Here is a 23,884-nt window from a genome sequence, read left to right on the forward strand (position 1 = left end):
TTCCTAGGGTTTAAAGATAATTCTGATTTTATTTAAGTCTTGCCAACTTAGGTTTAATTGGATTACAGTCAATTAGCACCTCCAATATGTAATTATTGGAATGGGGCTGATTAGTGATAAAACTACCATGTTCGTAGTAGGAATAAATTGGTGGATTAATTATTACTAGCGTATCTAGGATAATTGATCTAAACTGGGTTCCTTCATCTTAATGCTATTAGAATATTAAATCTATGACTGTCGTATCCAGCTAGGCTATATTTTAATAAGGGAAATAGGTAGGACTGGTATATCCAGCCGTCTATCGACACAGTAAGTAGGAATTGGGGTATGTCAGTGCGTATCACGGTATTCTATAACTAGTTGGTTGATATGTATTAATTAATCTTTGCGTCGATGATCAGAGCCTTGAATTGGTGTGGATTTATTCGAGCCGAATTACCTTTTATTGATTAATTTCTAGATTGTTATTTGAGTTATTTGATTTCTTAGTTATAATCAATTTTCTAAAAATTAAGGCGTGGTGGCATCACAAAAAATATAGATTTTAGGGAATTGAATGATTTTATCTGCTCTCTGTGGAATCGACCATGCTTGTCATTATACTAATTAGTTCTTGATAATTCTGCAGGAATTATTTTGTGGAATACGACGTCCACCAAATACTAAGTAAGGAAGATGAAAAGTTTTTCGAATATTGTGCCTAAAATTATTTTGAAGAAATTTTTCACGTCTGTCGTCACTGCAGAGGACAGAAGCTTCAAAAAGGAAGAGAAAGTAATAAGAATCATTGCAATTTGTCAAATCAAAGAGATTTTCAAGATTTTAATTGCAGAGGCACAATAGTTGGATTTGATCAAAATAAAGGATCATGACAAGTTAAAATATTTTTAAAAGTGAAAGGGAAGAGACTCAAGGATTTTGAAAATTTTGAAGACTTTGTTTATGTTATTTTGCAGACTTTGAGAGAATGGTTATGTGGTTCGCTAAGATTGAAAGAAAAAGAAATATAGACGAGATAGATGTGAGATCGTGAGAAAGATATGAAACCTTCTTTATAATAGGATATAATTTTTGCCAACGTGGCATGCTTAAAATGACACCTTTTTAGAGTTCCTCAACTTTCATTGAGCGTGTTCATTCTCCAAAATCTATCAATTCAGATTCACGTTTCTTCATCGTCCCTATTAATCATGCTTTAATCACAGATCTTGTAATAGCCCGACTCTAAAGCTGATGGTTGTCCTCACAGATCAACACGAGTATTTTCTAGTGTGTTTTGTCCTCACTCGCACACTCCCCGAGAAACTTCTCACGGAGTCACCCATCCTAGAATTGCTCCAAGCCAAGCACGCTTAACTTTGGAGTTTCTTCCACATGACACCAGAAAAGAAGATGCATCTTGTTAGTATGAGTAGCACCTATAAAATTATTTAAGCTCTCATCGAATATGCAGTCTCATACCTGCATATTCTTGGAATCCATCTCTTTCCGGTGTGTTTCGATTCGTTCATGTACCCCTCCGCTTTGAAGCACTTATAGAAGCCGCTCTTTGTCTGTACCTTGTACACCGACGATCACTCCTTATTTTTGCACAGGGCGTCACAGATCTATTAACACCCTCTGATTATCTTATCCTCCAAATTCCCATCATTTTCATTTCGATTCTCAATTATTATGCCCTAATCAACAGTTCATAGCCTATAAGCAGCTTCTCAATCGTCTTCGTTCTCCTTCATGGTTTCCATTCGCGGCAAGCTTTTCCCTTCCTCAAAATCTTCTTTGTTTGCCTCTCGATTTTTCTTCATTGTTTTCATTGATTATGCTCAATCATCTATCTACCACTGATTATGCCATACCTTTTCAACTATAAACCATGCCTTTAAGGCTTCAAATCTTGGTTTTTTTACATTCCCAAACCTATCTTCAGTCTGTTCCATTAGCGCATCAAGAACCCAGTTCATCTTCAGTTAATTGACCATCAATATTTGAGATTAGTTCTTTGAGATTTATTATTTATGATAGATTACTATGATATTTTATTGGTGGGATGTTGTGGGGATTATCAGTTTACTACTCCCTCCGTCCGCCAAAAGTTGACCACTTTGGCTGGGCACGAGATTTAATAAAATTGGTGATAATTTTGATGTAGTGGAGAAATGGTCCCACCACTTTATGAGATATGTGGTTGAGATCAAATTAATGAGATATGTGGTTGAGATTGAATTTGAGGTGGTTTTTTTTATAAATAAAGAGTATTTGTAAGGATAAAAGATTAAAGTGGATGATGGGACCATTTTTATAAAAGGAAAGTGGTATACTCTTTGCGGACGCCCGATATAGTAAAAATGGTCCACTTTTGGCGGACGGAGTGAGTATTTCTTATTGGGATGTTGTAGTTGCAATTATCATTGTCATTATATCACAATTTTTCTTTTCATTTTTTTAAAGACTTAAACATGAATATGCTATTGTAACACCCTAATCTAATTAAGGTGTTATTCTAAATTTCTAAATAAATATTTAATGCGAAAGTCTATATGTATATATGTGTACATATATATTTTAAAAATAATTTAAATAATGTAAACCTTGAAATGATATAAACCTTAAAACACTTATAAATAAACTTTCAAAACACTTTTTTAAACGATTTAAAAAAAATAAAATCAAAATAGATAAACTAATAATAGAATGCTCAAATAAATCTTGAATTTTAAAGCTTCAAACCATGGCATAAACACAACTTAATAAGTCAAGCTAGATAGGAAAACATAGTTTGAGATGCAAAACTTAAGCTACACAAAATTTTAAACACTATACTAATTCCGAAAAGACAATATTTTTCAAAATGTGACTTGATGCGTCCATTCGACCCTCCACTGCATCTCCAACTTCAATTACCTGAAATATTTATAAAGAATGGGATGAGCATACATAGTATACTCAGTGTGGGTATCATGCAATAATTGTCCAAGTTAATAAAATGGTAACACATATGATCTTAACATTCATAACTGTAAGTCGCACGGTGGTATACCAAGGACCTTTCCGTCCTGGACCAATTATGCTGGCCCCTGACGACAAGTTGCAACCTTAACTTTAACATGTAAATCGCATTGTGGCATACCAAGGATTGTGACATCCTAGACCAATTATGCTGGCCCCTAGCGATATTTAATTTAACTCACATATTGTAAACACATAATATTAAAATGGACAAGAATTAACCACAACATGTATTTAAAATAAATCCCACACCTAGAACTTGAACTTGATAATTATCACTGATAAACTAATTTCAAAGTTCACGTCCTAGTTGCGTCGCACCTAGTCAGATAAATTCAAATAATAAAATATAAAGGCCTAATTAAACTTAAAACAATATATTAATACTTAAAACTTAATCATACAATTATTAAATCATTGGTCCAATAAATAAGTAATTAAAGATATTTTATTATGAAAAATCAACACAATTGATAATTAAAAAAAATGCCAAATTTATAGATTCTATATCAAATTTAAAATTTGAAATCAAATCGTGAGTTGTTCAAAAAGAATAAATCAAAACCCAACCAACTCCATTTATTAGTTAATCATATAAGTTCTAACTAGTATATAACCCGTCGAAATTCGACTGAATTTTAAATTATGATTTAAATTATTTATATTATTTTTGTATAATATAATTATCTTTTAATTAATTTAGCTTGATGCTATTGCTATATAGTTCATATTACTCCTTCCGTCCCGCTTTAAATTATCCAAAATAATTGGACACGAAAATTAAAAAATATATAATAAAGGTGTGAAGTGGTGGTGGGACAACGAAAAAAGAAGGGTTAAATGCCCAACTTTATTTCTAAATTTGATTTGGTTCATTTGAAATGGGACAACCCAAAATAGAAATTGAGTCATTTGATGTGGGACAAAGAGTATATTAATCTCAATTATATTCGTCAATTAAATGTTAACTTTTTGCTAGAATAATGAAAATACTTGTAGTATAAATTTTGTTATCCCTCCATCCCAAATTTTCTTTTTGAGCGTCCCATTTATAATGTTCCAATCTAAAAAAGAAAACATTTTACTTTATCTATTGTCTCCTCATTTACTTTATCTCTCTCTTACTTTTTCATTACTCTATCTATCTCTCACTTCATTTACTTCATCTCTCTCGTACTTTATCTACATATTCTTAATTTGCATGCTCATTTTTTTGGGACGTTACTATTACAATTTTTCTATATTGACAGATAATAATTAATTTAAAATCTCATGTGTCATCTAAGCATCATCTCATCTCAACTCTATAAGACCACTTAATCATTAAGAACTCGAAAAATGATATCTGATTTTTGAACGTCAAACTTTTGAACATTATCCCGTCTAGGCCCTGATGCTTTAAATATCATAACTCACTTCTAATATCCATCATTTTTATTATGAGCTTGAAAGATCAGGGCTGACTTGTGTAAGATCACAACTAACTTTCAAATATTATCTTATATGGAGTTTGAAAAAAGCTAACAAACTATTGTGCATCATCACATTTGAAGCTTAAAATACCATAACTGAGTTTCAAGCATTATTCTATTTTGAATTTGAAAAATAAAACTGACTCGTGACCATCATCTAGTTTGAAGTTTATAAGACCATAACTATGTTCTGAGAATCATCTTGTCTAAGGCTTGAGAAAATTGATGTTAAATCCAAATTATATCATACTATCAATTTATTTAGTATTTCAATTGGTAATTTTTTATAAAAAATCAATGTTTAATCCATTTTTTTTATTTAATTAAATAAATTTGATCAACTTAAATTAACAAAGAAATTCAAATTGTATTAATCTCAATCACTCCACCAATTAAATGTGGGTATTTGATTTGGAGAGTAAGAGCATATATCCTTTTATATAGGTTTTTATTTTGGTGAATTCTCATAAAAAACAATACTTAGACAAATAAGAATGAATAGATATGTAAATGTTTGGAAAATTAGGATGAATAAAAATGCAAAAATACGACATAGGAGTATATATGTGATGATTTTGAAGTTTATAATTTGAGTCCAATAATCTGAGCCCCTATATGAATTAAAACCATAAGCCCTCAATTCAAAGTCCAACCTCACTTCTCTCTCTCTTAATACACGTAACCCTCTTTCCTCACTTCTTTTCCATCTTCTCTTCTGCCCTCTCTATCTCAACCTTCTCGCCCCTCCCTCTCTCTCCTGACCCGCCGCCTCTCCTCTGCTCCGGCGATTAGCCGCCATCCTCTCTCCTTCGGCCAGCAGCTGCACCGCCGTCGCCGCCCCTGCGTCGACAGCAGCACAGCCCAGCCACCGCCTCCCTTTCATCTCCAATCTCTTTCTAAAATTCCATGTTTCAAATTTCTTTTCAAAGGTGAGATGTTTTGGTAAATTAGTCATTTAGGCATATGTGGGTTTCTTTAACAAAAGTATTGAAGATCAGATTTTTATGTCAAAGAGTCATTGTGAGAGGCTTATTATTTGGGTTTCTGTACAAGGTAAAAGAATAAGAAGATAATTGAAGCTCAACACCAAATACTAAGGAAATTGTACAAAATGAATAAAATTACCAACTGCTGTAGACGAATGACCAGGAAGTGAGAGGAGAAATCGGCTGAACCACCAATTTTTAGCAAATGAGAAGCTTTGCAGGACAATTTTCAGAAAAATGAGTTAGAAGGCTGATGGTTGAAACCAGGGGGCTTAGCCAGCCCACTGGCCACCGGGTCCTCACTTAAGTGAAGTGACCCGGGTTCGATCCCTCTTAGGAGCGAATTGGAGATTGGAGATATAAGGTGGATTTGGTGAATGGAGAGATAAGGTGGTTCTTGAAGTGGATGAAAAATTAATTACTAACATCTAACATGACTTTGCTTCGATAAAAAAAAAAAAAAGAAGGCTGATGGTTGAGATTTATATATGATGAATTCTGTTGTGAGACGTGGCTGAGCAGATTAGATGGCTGACGTAGAAGACAACACGTAAAAAGTCTCCTTAAAATTTCAAGTCAACTTCTTGTGATAAAAGATAATAATCGGGCTTCTACTAAATGGGCTTTCAAATAATAAAATTTTGACCCGTTAACAAAAGAAAATAAAAAGTATGACCCTATATATATTACACTGCAAATAATTTTATTTAGGCCCAATTTAAATTAATAATCCTTTGAAAATAAAAGTTTCTATATTTATATATAAAATCTATAATTCAAAATCTTACAACTAACTAGGGGACAATTCATGAGCTTGATATAGTAAAATTTTCAATGACTTCACAATTTAAATGCTTAAAAATAATTGAAATCTAAATTTAATTTAAAATAAATAAGTTTAGATAAATGATTTGGTTTAGGGCTGTCACAGCTATTGCTCACCAATTGTTCGACAAAATGCCTAAATCATGACCAGTTTGTAATGTATATTTAAGTTGTGTACTAAACAACTAATAGTTGGATACCTAATGGTGAATCGTGATTGAGTGGGTAGTGTTTTAACCGGTGAATGATGATGAGATTATAAGTTTTACCTAGTGTTGAACGTGAAAATCGAGAGAGTAGAGTTGAATTGCTGAGAAGAAAGGAATTTATTGTTGTATTGAGAGAAAGCGCGTGAAAATACATGATACAGGTGCATGGCTATTTATAGAGTACACTTTAGGGGCAAAATAGTAACTTCAGCTTGGGAGTCATGTTCCCTGCGTGGTCAGGGGTACAATGGTAATTTCGCCTTCCTTCGCCCATTCCTCTGCTCAGCGACAGAGAAACGTAAGTATTGGGAAGCTCTGGATTCCTCTGCGTGCGGGTGATTCCTCTGCTCTAGCGCTTCCCGGGTAAAGTGGTCATTTTTACCGTTGACTATCTTGTGGGTAGAGCATTCCTCTGATTTCAGCGATTCCTTTGACCGAGCCCATTCCTTTGACCCGAACGATACCTCTATCCAAGTCCATTCATCTGCTCTGCATATATTACTCCTCATCGCCTAGAAAAACCAATGAAATTTACACCTTTGGGAATCAAGTATATATGGATACCTCTTGGTATGAGTAGATTGCAGCAGTAAATTAAATTGAAAAGATTATTAGGTAGTGTATAATGTTACTATTTTTATGTTCGTTAATTTATTGCATAGTAGCTTAACGGTTAACTTTGTAAGGCATTTTGGTTCAGATTCAACATATTAAAGATTACTATATTTTCTTAGGCACATCTACCATATAGTTTTCAATCAAATTTTTTAAGGCATTATTTGTAATATAGTGTATGATGAAACAAGTATCAACACCTTAAATAAAAACGATAAAGAACGCTAAGATTTTTACGTGGTTCGATCGTAATGATCTACATCAACGGGAGGTCGTTGGAAAAGTTCACTATTGATGAGATATTACATTTACAAGTTGTGCTAAGAAAATAGAATCCCCCTAAGTTTACAAGTGAAAGTCCTATATATTTATAGTTTACAAAGAAACTCTAGCTTTAAAGGCTGATTCATTAAGGCAAATGGACCTAAGCCTCAATACAATAATCTTTGTTTTGGAGCTGGGCTATCAAGTATGAACCAGAGCTGAGCTGCCAAGTGTAGGCATAGTTGAGCTGTCAGAGCTCAGCTGTCGCGGGTGACATTAGAGAGAGTTGACTCTTCAAGGTTGATATTAGATCTAAATTGTATAAAAAAAAATACCTTTTTATCTAAAATAAATAATTTTGATTATATCTTTAACATAATTTTTTCTTTTGGAGGAAATTTAAATTACTTATTACTAATAAAAGTATCAAAATAAATAATACTTCATCTGTTTCATTAGGCTTGTTCCATTTTCTTTGGGCACAATTATTAAGAAGAGTATAATTTGTAGTAAAAATGTGTAAATGTGTGGGGTCATATTATTTGTAGTGTAAAATTATTATCAAATATAGAAACATGACAAGATCAATGAGACAACCGAAAAAGAAAAATAGGACAAGATCAATGGAACAGAGAGAGTACTATATTAATAATCTTATATTTTCTAGATGATCAAACAACATCAAACTCATATTTTGATTAGTCCAAAATCCAAATTCTGAATAATTCACAAAAAATAGACTTTCTATAATAAAAGAGGTTTACTTATTATAATCACAAATTCTCCTGTGCACCCGGGTGCACGGTGCACCCGAGTGTACAATGTCATTTCGATCAGGGGCGGATCTAGAATTTGTCGATAAAGGGGGATGAATTTCTTGAAGGTATTGTCTGGGGTTCGGGGGCGGTAGCCCCCGAGCCAAATTTTTTTGGACAGTCTGTACAATTTTTTTTTGTCTAAGTAGAATTTTAATGGACTTAAAATTAGAAATCAATCACTTAATATAATATATAGTTGTACTCTTTTTATTGATTCAATAATAGGTACATTTGAAGCACATAAAAAACTACATCTATATACATTTTTTAAAAATTATTCTAGTTTTAATAAAATAAATTAATTTTTATTATTATGTTAAAAAAAATTATCTTTTTTTTAGGCTAGACTGGGCTATGAATTGAACTATGTACAGATTAAGCTAAATATATTACATATATATAGAAAAAAAAAAGATTTGGGTTGCACTGGGCTGGAGCCCAGCGTAGCCCCTAAGTAAATCCGCCCATGATTTCGATAACATGATATTGTCATTTCAATATGGTATTAGTGTCATTTCGTGACAGTGTTATTTATATAACATGATAGTGTCATTTGTAAAATAAAATAGTGTTAGTGTCATTTTGCACCCGAGTGCACAGGAGACCAGCTCTTTTATAATTGATAATATATACAATCATCTTTATATATATTTCTAGGATTTCTCTAATCCTACCTCTTTTCAATAAAAATATGAAACCTTATTAAGAAGTTGAAAGACTACAAGATTCCAATTCATCAAATTAATATGTATTATTATTTTTTTCATCTATTTATACTAATCTTCAAGTTAATCACATTAATCTATATTATTATTATTTTGATCTATTTAGACTAATCTTCAAGTTAATGCCTCTTGAGAGTCAGGTCTAAAGATCAAGCGACATTGCTTACCACAAAAATAAAGGTATAAAATAATTCTATATAATTCATCATTAATTTCATGATAGTAACAATTGAACCTATTCATCAACCTCGTAACATTTAGTCACTGAAGAGCCTTTGATGATATTACTTACTACAATACAATTTCGGCTGTAGAAAACACAACAAAAATGATCAACTATATATACTAGCATATCAACAACATTAGCTGCTGCTGCAGAATGTTTGATGCGCGACAAGGCATCCAGAGCAGTTCAAATAAAACACCGTTTTGTTTTAAATATATTTTATTTTTGTTTTTCTTCTCTGTCTTCCCATAATTTTTTTCAAGGGAAGAAAATATCCTTTGACCTAGAGTGAGGTTCAGTTACAATTTTCTCTGTGTTCAACTACACTTTATCGTCGTGGAACCACCATCTCGTCTCCTTAGGAGACCTACCATTCTTACAGTTCCTAACATACCGATCATTGTCAGCTGGACGTTGCTACATCCAACAAAATTTCGATGGATCAGTAGCGCACTTCAGACAAGAATCGAAGATTAATCAACATTTGACTATTGGACTAACCTTCACCGTGGAGCTTGAGAGCATAGATAGAATGCTGATGCAAATCGAACTTACAGTCATAGCGGGGGACCAAGAGTCGTATAGAATATCTGACAAACATAAATTAGGTAGGTGTTAAGTGAGTCAGTAGTTCCCTATTCTTTCTATTTCTTTTTGTCGTTGCTTTCGCTTCCGTTATTTATCTATAAATTGGAAAGATCAACGTAATGATATCAAAAATACAAACGTTAGCCTAAGAAATCTACAATAACTATCAATAACAATCCAAATATTATAACTTTATTGCTAAAGTTAAAAAACAATCGACATGCCTTTTGGCTTCCATTATATTCTGGATATCTACTTGCTGACTAATTCTCCTATTTATGTAAGTGGAAAGGAATTTGATAAGATATATAGTTCTTGCCATGGGGGTTTGGTCAAGTGGGGGTGGGGGGGGGGGGGGGGAGGAAAAGAGAGAGAGAGATAGAGAAACTGAGTTCAAAATCTAAACTTTGCTATAACTATTGCACGTTGCACTCGTTTCAGATACATACCTCAATAAGCTAGTATAGAGTTGATCAAAATCTTGACATACAATACAAAAATTGGAACCTTTTAGTATAGTTCAATGTTCAGGGTCATGCCAATGATGATGGGTCAGAAGTTCCATGGTCATTCATTGACATAAAAACATATCTAACATCAGATTAATCACTGACCTCAACTGTAGTAACATCATGCTAGAGTATAGGTCCAATCTTTACTGAAAACCTCAATGATTATTCGGGTGTCGTACCCTAATTTTTTTTTTTTCTATGGTCTCAGAGATGTCATAAGTGACATTTCTACAAGACACAAAGCAAAATATGCTTTAAGGTTTTCCTGGCCAAACACCATACTGAATGACACATCCAACACAAAGGGTGCAAACAACAATGAACTTCAGTCCTTGACATGGTGCAAAATCTCACTGGTTTCGAAACATATTTCTTTTTCATCACTAGTCCACTCTTTTGCATGCACAACATCAATACGTAGCATCTAGATTACCCATGCAGGTTTACATTTACCATGTGCATAAAAGACTATCTTCACCTTATTAATGCAAAAAAATTGGAAGGCCTTTGAGGTCTTACACAGGCTTGGCAACAGAGAAGTGTCTTGTTTTTTTCCATTAAGAATCTAGTAATAGACCCTCTCCCCAAAGTAAAAGAATTGTACACACGCTATCATAGTGCGTGCTAGACATAAATGAACAGAAAATTGATCTCATCCATCAACCAACTCTAATGAATTTCTTTATTATTTGAGATTTATGTTCCCATATGAAAAAGCATATTTTGTTAAATCATTTTTCATCATAAATAAACTAAGTTTGGTTTCAAAATCTGCTTGAAAATACACACCTCTAGATATCTTTTCATGTACATCTTTAGCTTTCTACTCATTTTCAAACCCAAATACTTTGCATTTATAAAGAAAAATACCAGAAAATGGTACATAGACTTTTCTTAGAAATGCTTAATTTATATGAACATATAAACATATCTTTTACAATTTATATGCAATGTAAAAAAATTCAACCTTGATAATGCTTATAACATAAAAGTACAATGAAAAAGAAACAGAACATGCTCAAGACCACTACAATATACAATAATCCGGTTCAAAAAGTTTAAATGTCCTAGCAGATATAAGTTGACACTGACAGTTCATTAAATAGTCTTTCTAAATTAATCTATTCACAACAAATACAAGTGCTTGTAAAGAAAGTATTGTATCAGGCTTTGTACCAAAGCTGCCAATAGCAAATTAAGCAACTAACCATGTTGCAGTGCCAAATTCAGTTTTCTCCAAAAACACTTCCAAAGACGAAAATAACAAGAGTTTTGATTTTTACTGGTTAGAACCGGAAGTCGAAATGCTACTTTAAATCAACTCGTGTAGTATTTCAACACACTAGTGTCTATCATTCAAAGACAAAGATCACACCACTCAAAACCAAAACAGTAATCAACCAAGAAAAAAAAATCCAAGAATAAAGAATTAACAAGATATCAAGTATAATTTAGCAGAGAGTGAGAGAGAGGAGGAAGAACTGCATAGGATACAAACCTAAACATATATGCCCGTTACTATAAATGTGAGGATGCATAGGAGCCGGAGGCACAAATATAACCTGCCGAAGATACAAGAAAAATCAATTCACTAGATACAGCCAAACTCTAGAAGAAGAACTCCTTCAATCACACTCTGCGACATGCAAAAATTTCCAATTTTCGCGACAGTGTACCCAGCAATCACACACAAAACTCAAAGACAATGAAAAACTGAGTCCATCCAAAACATACCTGTGGCGCTTCCATGGGGTAATGCTCCGGAAAATCAACTTGAAGTTGGTACATTTCACCGGCATAGAGCGTGCCCGACGCCCCGTTGACTTCAATTACCCATCTAATCATGCCAAAACACAATCAGACAATGCCAAAAACATCTGATTTCAAATTTATTAATCATAAGCAAAATAGATATAAATTCAGCAAAAAAAAAAAACCTCTTGAGATTATCAGTAGCTTTATGCTTGAAACCGGCTGGTGGATTCACTTGCCACTCTACAAGCTCCTTCTGCAACCGGTTGCACGCGATCTTGCTCAATGCCTTCTCCCCCGAAATATCAGTCCCCGAAATGAAATAATTCAATACAACAATATTTTTCCAAAATTGAAAAGAAAGAAGAATAAGAAATCAATGCTATGAACACACATAAATCTGAATACAATGACCTTGCGTGAGGAAGCGGAAGCGGAGGTCATCTCGTCAGAGTGAGAGAATTGTGAGAGGAAGAGAGCTAAAACGATGCGTTTTTTAAGTTTTGTGTGCAGATTAATTAGGCCTTTTGTCTGTGTGCAAGAAATAATAATTATAATAATAATATTGAAAAGCTTTGTGTTTAAGTTGCACTTGGGATAAATTTAGATTTTCTTTTTCTTATAATCGAAAACGTGTGATCTAATCCACACATGTGTGGCTCGTAATTGTTTATCGCACGTGACCCGTGTCATGTGACAAGAGAATCATGTGACCCCTCAGCTGTACACGTGGAACACAATCTTGTGCCTTCTTCCACTTTAGATTTTGTAGAGTGATGTGTATCGCACCCAACGAGTGGATTATGCTCCAATTCCACTGATTCTTCATTTTCATAATATATATTTGAATTGATTGGTTATAATATGACTAAGAGAATAATACTTTGCTTTTTAAGTTACGAATTTTTTGTTAATTCTTTGAACTTGATAATAAATTACTATAGAACTTACAACTTTTCATTTGATTAAATCGAGTCTTCAAATTTTTACGTCATATTAGAAATATATCATCACGTGATTATAGAAAATCAAACTTAATTAATTATAGTTCGAGAATCTATTATTATATTATTAATTAAGAATAGATAATATATTTTATTGGACAAATCTAAAATACCTTAAGAATATTTTTAGTAGGAAAAGGCGGAATAAATTGAGAATTCCAACTTCTGTTTGCGAGAAGTAAGCATATTTCATGTTGAATGCGAGTAATCGGATCATGCAATATGATAGGGTCACCTAAGTCTACTTCTTCTTCGACCATTCACTAAATATTTCGAATAATTTAGATCTAATTCTAATTTGAGCATAAAAAAGATTTTAAGTGAGATCAAGTCAATAAGTTTAACATAATCGGCGTGCCGACACCTAACTCACACAACCTAAAATAGCATCAATTAAATATCTACATGCCATACAACCAAAATTGATCCCAATTCTTCTCTCATTGTCATTTGTAAAATACTAGTAGTACTTAATTTCACTTCACATACATCGCCTAAAAAAAAATCACTTCAAACATGCATACTTCCAAAGATGATAATTAACAATATTGAGGCTAATTAAGGTAAAAGAAGTAATCAACGCATTATTGAAAGGGTTAATTCTAGTTTATGTCACAAAATTTGGAGTTATTTGTAAAAAATACTCAAACCTTAAAATATACAAAAAAAAAATCTAAATTTTGAAGTCATTTGTGAAAATGGCATGAATTCTAAGAAGTACAAAAAATGACGTGAACTTTGAAGTTATTTGTGAAAATGATACGAACTTTACTAAATAAAAAATTAGCCTAAACTTTTACAAAAGTTATAAAAATGACATGGTCTTACACTTTCGAACTCGAACTATGACAACGTGAAAAACTTGAAGTTGATGTAAAAATTATGTTGATTTTAAATTCACTTGGAATATTCCTAACAAAATATAATAATTTTCTTCTCACATGAATCCTACTCTCATGCAAAATACTCTTGACAACACAACTTTTTAAACTTCGGGCTCATAAAATTCTAATTATGCACAAACAGTGATTTTTTTTTTTTTTGAGTTGAATTGAAGACATTCCTCAACAAGGAAAATCAGCTAGTATTTCATAAATTATTCATTGTATTATCATGAGCATGACAATACAATTTTTTTGCGAGAAAAAATAAAATTGTTTAAGCCAAGTTATGGTTGATAGTAAAAAATAATTCTTAAATTTTGTTTGTATTTTGGAAATACACCAAATGAACTTAGAATTTTCACATAATTTTCATATCAATTTTGGGCTTTATACGTCATCATAATTCAAGTCATTTTTTCTAGTTATGAAAGTGCGGACCTTTTTTTACAAAGCTTCAACATTCAAATTATTTTTTGCATAGTTTAAAGTTAAGGTCATTTTACAAATGATTTCAAAGTTCAGGTCATTTTACAAATGACTCCAAAGTTTATATCATTTTTCGTACTTTTTAAAGTTTATGCGATTTTTATGAATGATTTCAAAATTTATACTATTTTTTATTATTTTTTAAAATTCAAGTCATTTTTATAAATGACTCTAAAATTCGCATTATAAATTATAATTAACTTTTATTAAAACGAACAAGCTTTAATACTTTAAATTAATCGTGTTACACGTAGGGATGTCAATCTAGCCCGAAGCCCGTGGGCTGACCCGATTAACCCGCCAATCCGAGAGGGTTAGGGTTGAAAATTTTCAACCCGATAAAAATTACAACTCGATTAGCCCGTAACCGAATAGCCCGACATCCGTAGGGTCGGCTCGAAACTAACCCGAAACCTTATATGACTGACCCGAAAATAATGTGTTCGCTTGATTATGTGAAAATTTTCTCGTTATTTGATTTTTAACTTCATTACTTTGCTTATGAAAATTATAATTTTTTTGTGAAATGTATTTTGATTCAATATTAGAAAGTTGTACTCATCATTTCACTTCTCTGTATTTTAATCCAATACTTAACATAAAATATTTAGATGTAAAAATTAAAAAACGATACTTATTTAATAAAAGTATTGCATCTTTATATCTTTAATACTTGCACATTAGTTATTATGTAAGTCGATGTTGAAATGTTATATATTTATGCTTGTATTTATTTATTGCAAATATAATATTATCAAAATAAATATATTAGCTAATTTTTAAAAATAAATTGTTGAGCTTGACTAGCCCAATGGGTTAGCCCGAAACTCGAATATTTAGGGTTAGAGTTGAAAATTTCTAACCTGAAATTCTTTTTAATCCGATTAGCCCACACCCGAATAATCCGTAACCCGATAGGCCTAGCCTGAAGAAACTCGGTGGTTTATACTCACTTTATCAAAAATACCCTGAAACTTTTGAAATGTTCTATAAACCCTCAAACTATCAGGTTTTTATCAAATATATCCTGCATCTATTTTTCGATTACCAAAAACGTGATATGGCTCGCCAGATGTCACAATGTAATTTATATTCTATTTTTTTAAAATGACACGGAAAAAATGACTTTGTTTCGTACCATATTCTATCGTGTTTATCCCTAATTATAGGTGATTAGCGTGAATTTCAAACACGATAGGAGTGAATTTTAAATTTCAGAGTGGATTTTTTTTAAATGATATGGTACGAAACGACGTCGTTTTTGCCATTGAACTTTAAAAAAATACAATATAAATTATATTGTGGCATCCGGCGAGCCACATCACATTTTTGGTGACCGAAAAATAGATGCTGAATATATTTGATAAAAACCTGATCGTTTGAGGGTTTAGAGAACATTTTGAAAGTTTCAGGGTATTTTTGATAAAACGAGTATACTTCAGGGGTTTTTATGATATTTACCTTTTTTTTTGTATCACGCCCTCAATTAATCACATGTCACCTATGATGCACGGATTCTTCAAAAAATAGCACAGTGCAGTATCGGATACGCGTAGAGTGCGGGTGCGATTCGCGTGGGATTCGCCAGGTGGCGAATCCCCTCAAAAAAAAAAGGGATTCGCGAATCCGATTCGCGCACCCACGAATAGGGTGCGTTTAGGGTGCATTTTGGGCTATTTTCCAATTTTTTCAATTATTTTTTAAGTTTTTTGCAATTTTTTCAATTATTTTTTGGGCTTTTTTGTAATTTTTTATTTATATTTACATGCAATTTGAAACTTTTACATGCAATTTATTGAAATTTTTACTTTACTTATATTTGCAATGCGATTTTTTTCATTATTTTTGGGCTCTTTTGCAATATTTGAAGAACTTCATTATTCAAACTTTTACTTTAACTTATATTTGCAATGCAATATTTAATTTGTGAATGTTCTTTTCTTTTTTCAATTTGATTGGTCACATATAATAAAATATATATAAATATAACAGACGTATCATTCACGAATCGTACTGATAACACTCATGTTTCCATGGTTTTTAGTGTTCATATGATGTTATTTTATAGGAAACTGAGTGTTGGATGATTGTTTTATGCTTAATTTGCTTTATCTTTTGAAACATGATTCTTATTCGAACTTTCAAGGAAATTTCAGGTTTATTGAGTTCGAATTTGGAAAACTTATCTGAAATAGAAGTTGTAGATTGTCTCGATACGAGTTCGTGAGCGTAAACGGATCATAAATCGGAGTTCGGACGAGAAAGTTATGACCAAAACATGAAAGTCGCGCGCAGCAGCGAAACGGCGGCGACCCCGCGGCGACCGGGCGGCGACCGCCGCCTGAAGAATGAAAATTGTGCAGCAGCCGGCGACCCAGCCGGCGACCGCCGCGCAGCCCGCCGAGAAATCGGCGTGGCTGGCGATCAGGCGGCGCCCGCCGCGTAATGAAGGAAAAACGTGAAGAATCCGGCGACCGCCGGGTGCCTGTCGTGCGATCGCCGTCAGCCCGCCTTTTTACGTTTTATTTCGTTTTTAAAGTCCTTTTCGAGCTCAAACTCTGTAGTTTTACCCTGACACTATATATAGGTCTTCCTTGTACCTATTCAGGGTTCCCAGCTTTAGTTTTTCAGTTCCCAACTTTCATATTTCAGTTTTATAGCTTTAGAACTTTTTAGCTTTCCAGTTTTCAAGGCTTGGATCAAGATTGAAGATTCAAGTCGCTACAATCGTTTCAATTCGGTTTTTATACAATTCGTTTTTACAATTGCGTTCAATTTAATTATGTTTATGTTTGATTTTATTATGTCTGGCTAGTCTTTTAATCTGAACCTAGGGTTTGTACATAGCTAATTAATTATGTGTTTTTGATTTATTGATATCAATTTGCCTTCCAACTTATGATTCATGATTCCTGGTGCTTAATCTCTTGTGAATTATCTGATCAATGATTTACATGTTTAGCTGTTCAGTTTGAGTCTTGAATGCGATAATTGTTTAGCTGATTCAGGAATGCATGATATAGTGTTAGCCTTGAGTCTTGAATGCGATAGGTGAAGCTATAGGAAGCTATTCTTTATGTGCTATTGGGAGTTAATTTATTCCTTGGAGTCTTGAATGTGAAAAGGGATTAATTAATCTACGTTCATAGGTGGTCGTTAGAGACGCTTGTGGATAATATAGTGATCTTTCATCAGGGTTGGATTAAAATTGGTAATTGAATCAATAGGTTGAATGCATGTAGTTGATTGGTGAAAATACATCCCTAGGGTCAGAGTTTTCCATATTTGAATTTATCTACGTATTTTTATTAGTTTCTATTTGCGTTTTAATTTACGTCAACCAATCTCTACCTTTCGTTGCCTGAATATTACTATAGTTTAATTAGGATTACTTAGAGTAATTCGTTATAATAGTCTCTGTGGATACGATACTCGATTACTGATTTTGTGCTGCAATTGCACCGTGTTAGTTGCGGTAATTTGTTGCTAATAATTTAGTGATCAACTTTTTGGCGCCGTTGCCGGGGACTATTTAGAATTAACTTTAATATTTCTGATTAGACTTAAGCATTATTTCAGGCGTTATAAGTTTTAATTTTATTTTTTTTTAGTTTTTAAATTTCTGTTTTTGTTTGTTGTCTCAGGCGTGCATGATCACGAGATCCAAAGGAAAGGAACATCTAGTACCTTTGAACTTGGAAATCGAAAAACAGTACAAAAGAGACAACCGCGAAAAGAAAAAGCAAGCAATGGCAGAGAATAACATGGACCTTCAAACTCTTGTGCAAGTCGTGACAAACCTTCAGAGGCAACTAGATGAAGAAAGATAGCGCAACCGGGCTCCTCCAACAGAGCCACCACTGAATCACATGTATCAGCCTAGGGTTGATCAATTTCAAGGAGGCAGATGGGGACCAACTGTGCAGGCTACCACGTTCGAGCTGAAGCCGGGATTGATAAACATGGTGCAAGCTGAACAGTTTAGTGGAATGGCTTCCGAAAACCCGCATGCTCACATTACTCAGTTTCTAGATATCTGCGACAATATTAAGCAGAATGGAGTGCCACCAGATGCCATCAGAATGAAGATGTTTGGATTCTCTCTCAGGGACAGAGCGAAGGAGTGGTTCAAGAGTTTGGACAGAGGTGCTATTACTGGATGGGAGGATTTGTGTAGAGCTTTCCTGGCAAAATACTTTCCTGCTTCTAAAGCTCAGAAAATCATTGCGGAGATTTCTCACTTTTCCCAGCTAGGGGTGAGCATCGGTTCGGTTCGGTGCAAAACCGAACCAAAAACTCAAAACCGAAAACCGAACCGACGGTGAAAATTGAAACCGAACCGCACCAATAGGGGACTCGGAACCGAACCAAAACCGAACCGGTAAAACCGTCGGTTTCGGTTCGGTTCACCGAACCGAAATGTGCAGTTTTTTTTTTGCTTTTTTTCGAAATTACCTATTAAAAATGGTAAAAAATGCACAAATTTCAAATGTCAAATCCCCAATGATAATACCAACATCACAAAAAACACAAATTCTAATGTCAAAGTTTAACAAATAGCAACATAAACAAGTCTTAGGGTTTCTTAGTCTAGGTTAAAACTTAAAACTAAAATTAAATATATTATAAAATATAAATATTTAATAAAATATTAATATTAGTCGGTTCGGTTCGGTGCAAAACCGAACCAAAACTTCAGAACCGAAACCGAACCGAATTTTTTCGGTTTTTGAATTTTGGAACCGAACCGAACCGACCACCAATAGAATTGGCACCAAACCGCACCAATACGATTCGGTTCGGTTCGGTTTTGACTATCGGTTCGGTTTCTGCTCACCCCTATTCCCAGCTAGGAGATGAGACCATTCATGATGCCTGGGAAAGATTTCGTGAGCTGCTCAGAAAGTGCCCAAGCCATGGATTTGATGAAGGCACGCTCGTGATCATGTTCTACAATGCCTGCGGGGAGCGTACAAGGATGCACATGGATACAGCTGCAGGTGGCTCTCTATTGCAGAAAAGCAGTTCCGAAGCATGGAGCATTATTGATAGCATGGCTTCTACAAGCTACCAATGGCCATCTGAGCGAGTACAATTGAAGAAGGTTGCAGCTGCGTCAAGTTCTGATCCTATGGCAGCAATGGTTACTCAACAGGCAGCGATGGCTACACAGCTGGCAGAGCTGACTACAAAAATTGGTGAGTTGAATGTTGGACGTCATGAGCAAGCTGTGATAGATCCGTCAGTTATGGAAGATGTCAATTATGTGAATGGCAGAAATTATGGGAATTTCCAGCGAGGACAGCCAGGAATGTATGGCAGAAATCAACAATTTCAGCAGGGTCAGCAGCAGTTTCAGCCAGGAGCGCGCCCGCATCCTAACCTTTCTTACGGTAATCCAAACAATGCTTTGCAGCCTCCACCTGGATTTTCTGTGTCTAGTAGAGGAGTTATAAATGAGCCGAAGAAGGTATCAATGGAGGATATGATGCAGCAGATGTTAATGAAGATGACTGGGATGGAGACAACTGTTAGTTCAAGGATGACTAATTTGGAGTCTCAGGTGGTAAATATTGGGAATAATTTTTCAGCACTGTCCAAGCAAGTACAGATTTTGGAGACTCAAGTTGGTCAGATGGCCAACCAAGCAGCTGCACAGCACAAGCCAGGCCAATTTCCTAGCAACACCCAGTTCAATCCAAAGATCCAACATCAACAGCCTCAGCAAAATCAGCAATGTCATTCCATCCGGGTGGTTGATAATTTAGTTGAGGATGAAGGTATTTCTGTTTCTCCTCCTCTTCCATTCCCGAGGCCAAGATTAGATGAGCAAAGCTCCAAATTTTTGGAGACATTTAAGAAGCTGGCTGTGAATATTCCTTCCGTGGAGATCTTGAGAAACAAGCCAAATGAGGTGCAAATTGTGAAGGTTGTGATGGAAAAGAAGAGTGCATTCAATGAATTTGAGGAGGTGCTTGCAGTGAAGGAGTATCAGTTGCCTCCAAAGAGAGAAGATCCGGGCAGCTTTAATATTCCTGTGAAGATTGGAAAGTCATTGTTTGAGAAAGTCATGTGTGACACCGGAGCAAACATAAATGTCATGCCTCTCAAAGTTTATAGGAAGTTGCAGCTGGGGGATTTGAAGCCAACCAACAAGACAATTCAGCTTATTGATAAGTCTTGCTCTAAACCTCTAGGAGTTGCGGAAGATGTGCTTGTGAAGGTGAGTGATTTTTTCTTCCCAGTCGACTTTGTAGTGTTGGATATTCCGGAGGATCCAAAGATGCCTTTGCTGTTAGGGAGACCTTTCCTTGCCACATGTGGAGCAAAGCTAGATATGCAAAGGGGGACGATGACATTGGGAGCCTATGGGGAAACTGTGATTTTCAAGAAACCTCCACCAAAGGAAGTTCCCCAGAATGAAGTGATTAATTTGGCTGACAGTTTTCTAGCAAATTTGGAGGATGAAGAGGTTGAGAAGAATGAGCTGCCCAAGTATGAAGCCAAGAAAAAAACTCCAAAGCCAAAAGAAGTTCTGACCTTTGAGATGTGTTTGTTTTTGGAGCATGATGGGGGGTCTTTGAAAATCCATACCCCTAAGAAGAAGAAAGTGAAATTCCGAATTTTTCGGAACAAGAATGAGAAGGGGGCAATGCTTGTGGAGGATGTTCGAGCCAAGAGAAGTGTTTTGGTGGAGAAGGCACCCAAGAGTAGAAAAGCATTCCAATGGTTAGAGTGTTGTTTCCGACCTCCATGAGTTTTTGAGGTATCGTCGACCTCTAGACGTTAAATTAAGCACTTGTTGGGAGGTAACCCAACTGTTTTTCTTTGTTTTGTTTTTTTCGTTGTTTTAGTTTTGTTTTGTTTCTTTTTGTTTCGTTGTTTTGTTTGGGGTTTATAGTGCAGTGTTGAGCTTGGAAGATGCGGGAACTCGCGCCTTGTTCATACCATCACCATGGAGCATGCTTTTTCTGTGAGTAGTGACACACATATCATCATCCCTCCAAACTTATTTTCGAACTTATGTTCTGTAATAAGTTTGGGGGAGGGGGGTGAGAGTAGATATGTGTATCACTTTTATCTTTTTGTTAGCTTTATTATTTTATCCTGCTTGGTTTGTGGTGTGTGTTTGTTTTGTTTTTGAGATGATTATTGCTCCATTAGATTTCTGGTGAGATGCCAATGATGATTTCTGTGAAAAAAAAAATTGGAATTTGATTTTCTTTGATGATTTGAGCATATTGAAACTAATTTGCATAATTTTAGAGTGATTTTGACCTTAACTTTTAGACGTTGAATAAACCTGTGAGATTTTGAGCTATATCTGTTTATCATACACAGTTTATTCTTTGTTGTGAGTTTTGTCATTGCATGTGGTGATCTTCTAGAACTTGCCATGGTTTCTGTGTCGAGGTTGCTGTTGTGCCCAGGATTAGGAGATGATTTTAGGCCATCTTTTGCTAGCCACATTATTATCCCAAACACTGTCCTTGAAAAAATTATCCTTTGTTATCCACTTTGAGCCTATTTAGCTTTTATTCTTTAGCTGGATGATAGGGGGTGATGAAGTATATGAGAATCTTTATGTGGTGAATATTCATAGTGGGTTGTGAAGAAGAAGAGATGATTTTGTGTTACTATTTACTCTTATGAGCTCTAGAAAAGTTGTGAAAACAAAAGAAAAAAAATTGTCGAGGAAGAAAAAAAAAAGAAAAAAAAAAGTGTGAAGTCGAGTGTACTTTGAGATATTTGTTAGAAAATCGACTTTTTGCTTGTTGGAAATAAATGGAGAGCATAAAAGAGTGTTTAGTTCTGTTTTGTGATGATTAAATCCCTTGAGTTGTGTTGATTATGGTGATATAGTTGGGTGGAAGATGGAATTTATTCCATACTTGCTTTGTGAAGTTATAAGGTTGGTGTTCTTAATTTATTTGAGTCACTTAGCCTATATTTCCCTACCTTAACCAATGTCCCTACATTATAACCCAAAGAAAAAGACCTTTCTGATCTTAGTCCTGGCACACTTTTAGCGATGGAGATTGTAGACGATTGGCAAGCCTATGGTAAGAGATCTGCATTGCATTGAATTCGATGAGAGCATACACGTCCTATATATTCCATCAAATTGAGAGTTGAGTGATACACATACCTTGTGAGATTCAATTGTTTGGAATGTCAAGGTTGTTTTTGCTATAAGTTGTGTTTATTGGTGATTTTTGTGCTTAATTATTGAGGATTTGAGAATTCTATCATTCTTATTCTTTCGGAGGCATCGATGAACTAGATTTCTTACCCATTCGTGTTATTGATTTTATTCTTCCCATTATTCGAGGACGAACAATGGCTTAAGTTTGGGGGAGTTGATAACACTCATGTTTCCATGGTTTTTAGTGTTCATATGATGTTATTTTATAGGAAACTGAGTGTTGGATGATTGTTTTATGCTTAATTTGCTTTATCTTTTGAAACATGATTCTTATTCGAACTTTCAAGGAAATTTCAGGTTTATTGAGTTCGAATTTGGAAAACTTATCTGAAATAGAAGTTGTAGATTGTCTCGATACGAGTTCGTGAGCGTAAACGGATCATAAATCGGAGTTCGGACGAGAAAATTATGACCAAAACATGAAAGTCGCGCGCAGCAGCGAAACGGCGGCGACCCCGCGGCGACCGGGCGGCGACCGCCGCCTGAAGAAGGAAAATTGTGCAGCAGCCGGCAACCCAGCCGGCGACCGCCGCGCAGCCCGCCGAGAAATCGGCGTGGCTGGCGATCAGGCGGCGCCCGCCGCGTAATGAAGGAAAAACGTGAAGAATCCGGCGACCGCCGGGTGCCCGCCGTGCGATCGCTGTCAGCCCGCCTTTTTACGTTTTATTTCGTTTTTAAAGTCCTTTTCGAGCTCAAACTCTGTAGTTTTACCCTGACACTATATATAGGTCTTCCTTGTACCTATTCAGGGTTCCCAGCTTTAGTTTTTCAGTTCCCAACTTTCATATTTCAGTTTTATAGCTTTAGAACTTTTTAGCTTTCCAGTTTTCAAGGCTTGGATCAAGATTGAAGATTCAAGTCGCTACAATCGTTTCAATTCGGTTTTTATACAATTCGTTTTTACAATTGCGTTCAATTTAATTATGTTTATGTTTGATTTTATTATGTCTGGCTAGTCTTTTAATCTGAACCTAGGGTTTGTACATAGCTAATTAATTATGTGTTTTTGATTTATTGATATCAATTTGCCTTCCAACTTATGCTTCATGATTCCTGGTGCTTAATCTCTTGTGAATTATCTGATCAATGATTTACATGTTTAGCTGTTCAGTTTGAGTCTTGAATGCGATAATTGTTTAACTGATTCAGGAATGCATGATATAGTGTTAGCCTTGAGTCTTGAATGCGATAGGTGAAGCTATAGGAAGCTATTCTTTATGTGCTATTGGGAGTTAATTTATTCCTTGGAGTCTTGAATGTGAAAAGGGATTAATTAATCTACGTTCATAGGTGGTCGTTAGAG

The 23,884-nt window shown here is 34.7% G+C and overlaps 1 protein-coding gene and 1 long non-coding RNA gene across 3 annotated transcripts; both read right to left on the minus strand.

Annotated features, from left to right (window-relative positions):
• Nucleotides 1-2,709: 2,709 nt before the first annotated feature.
• On the minus strand, nt 2,710-5,916 carry LOC130986595 (uncharacterized). Its single transcript, XR_009089320.1, has 2 exons — nt 5,607-5,916; nt 2,710-2,904 (listed from the first exon to the last, which is right to left on the minus strand). It is a non-coding gene; the product is annotated as an uncharacterized LOC130986595 (long non-coding RNA).
• A 3,182-nt stretch (nt 5,917-9,098) lies between these two features.
• LOC130986596 (probable ubiquitin-conjugating enzyme E2 18) lies at nt 9,099-12,615 on the minus strand. Of its 2 annotated transcripts, none has more exons than XM_057910046.1 (6): nt 12,416-12,615; nt 12,187-12,290; nt 11,984-12,086; nt 11,748-11,811; nt 9,651-9,739; nt 9,099-9,566 (listed from the first exon to the last, which is right to left on the minus strand). In XM_057910046.1, exons 1-6 carry the CDS (start codon nt 12,443-12,445, stop codon nt 9,471-9,473), a joined length of 486 nt encoding a protein of 161 aa, XP_057766029.1. In that variant the 5' UTR covers nt 12,446-12,615; the 3' UTR covers nt 9,099-9,470. The 2 variants fall into 2 exon arrangements, with proteins under 2 accessions (XP_057766029.1, XP_057766030.1); XM_057910047.1 differs by having other exon boundaries at nt 9,099-9,556; nt 12,416-12,588.
• Between the last annotated feature and the right edge of the window lie 11,269 nt (nt 12,616-23,884).

This window comes from Salvia miltiorrhiza, chromosome 5, assembly GCF_028751815.1.
Source record: "Salvia miltiorrhiza cultivar Shanhuang (shh) chromosome 5, IMPLAD_Smil_shh, whole genome shotgun sequence".
In the NCBI taxonomy this organism is placed as follows: Eukaryota; Viridiplantae; Streptophyta; class Magnoliopsida; order Lamiales; family Lamiaceae; genus Salvia; species Salvia miltiorrhiza.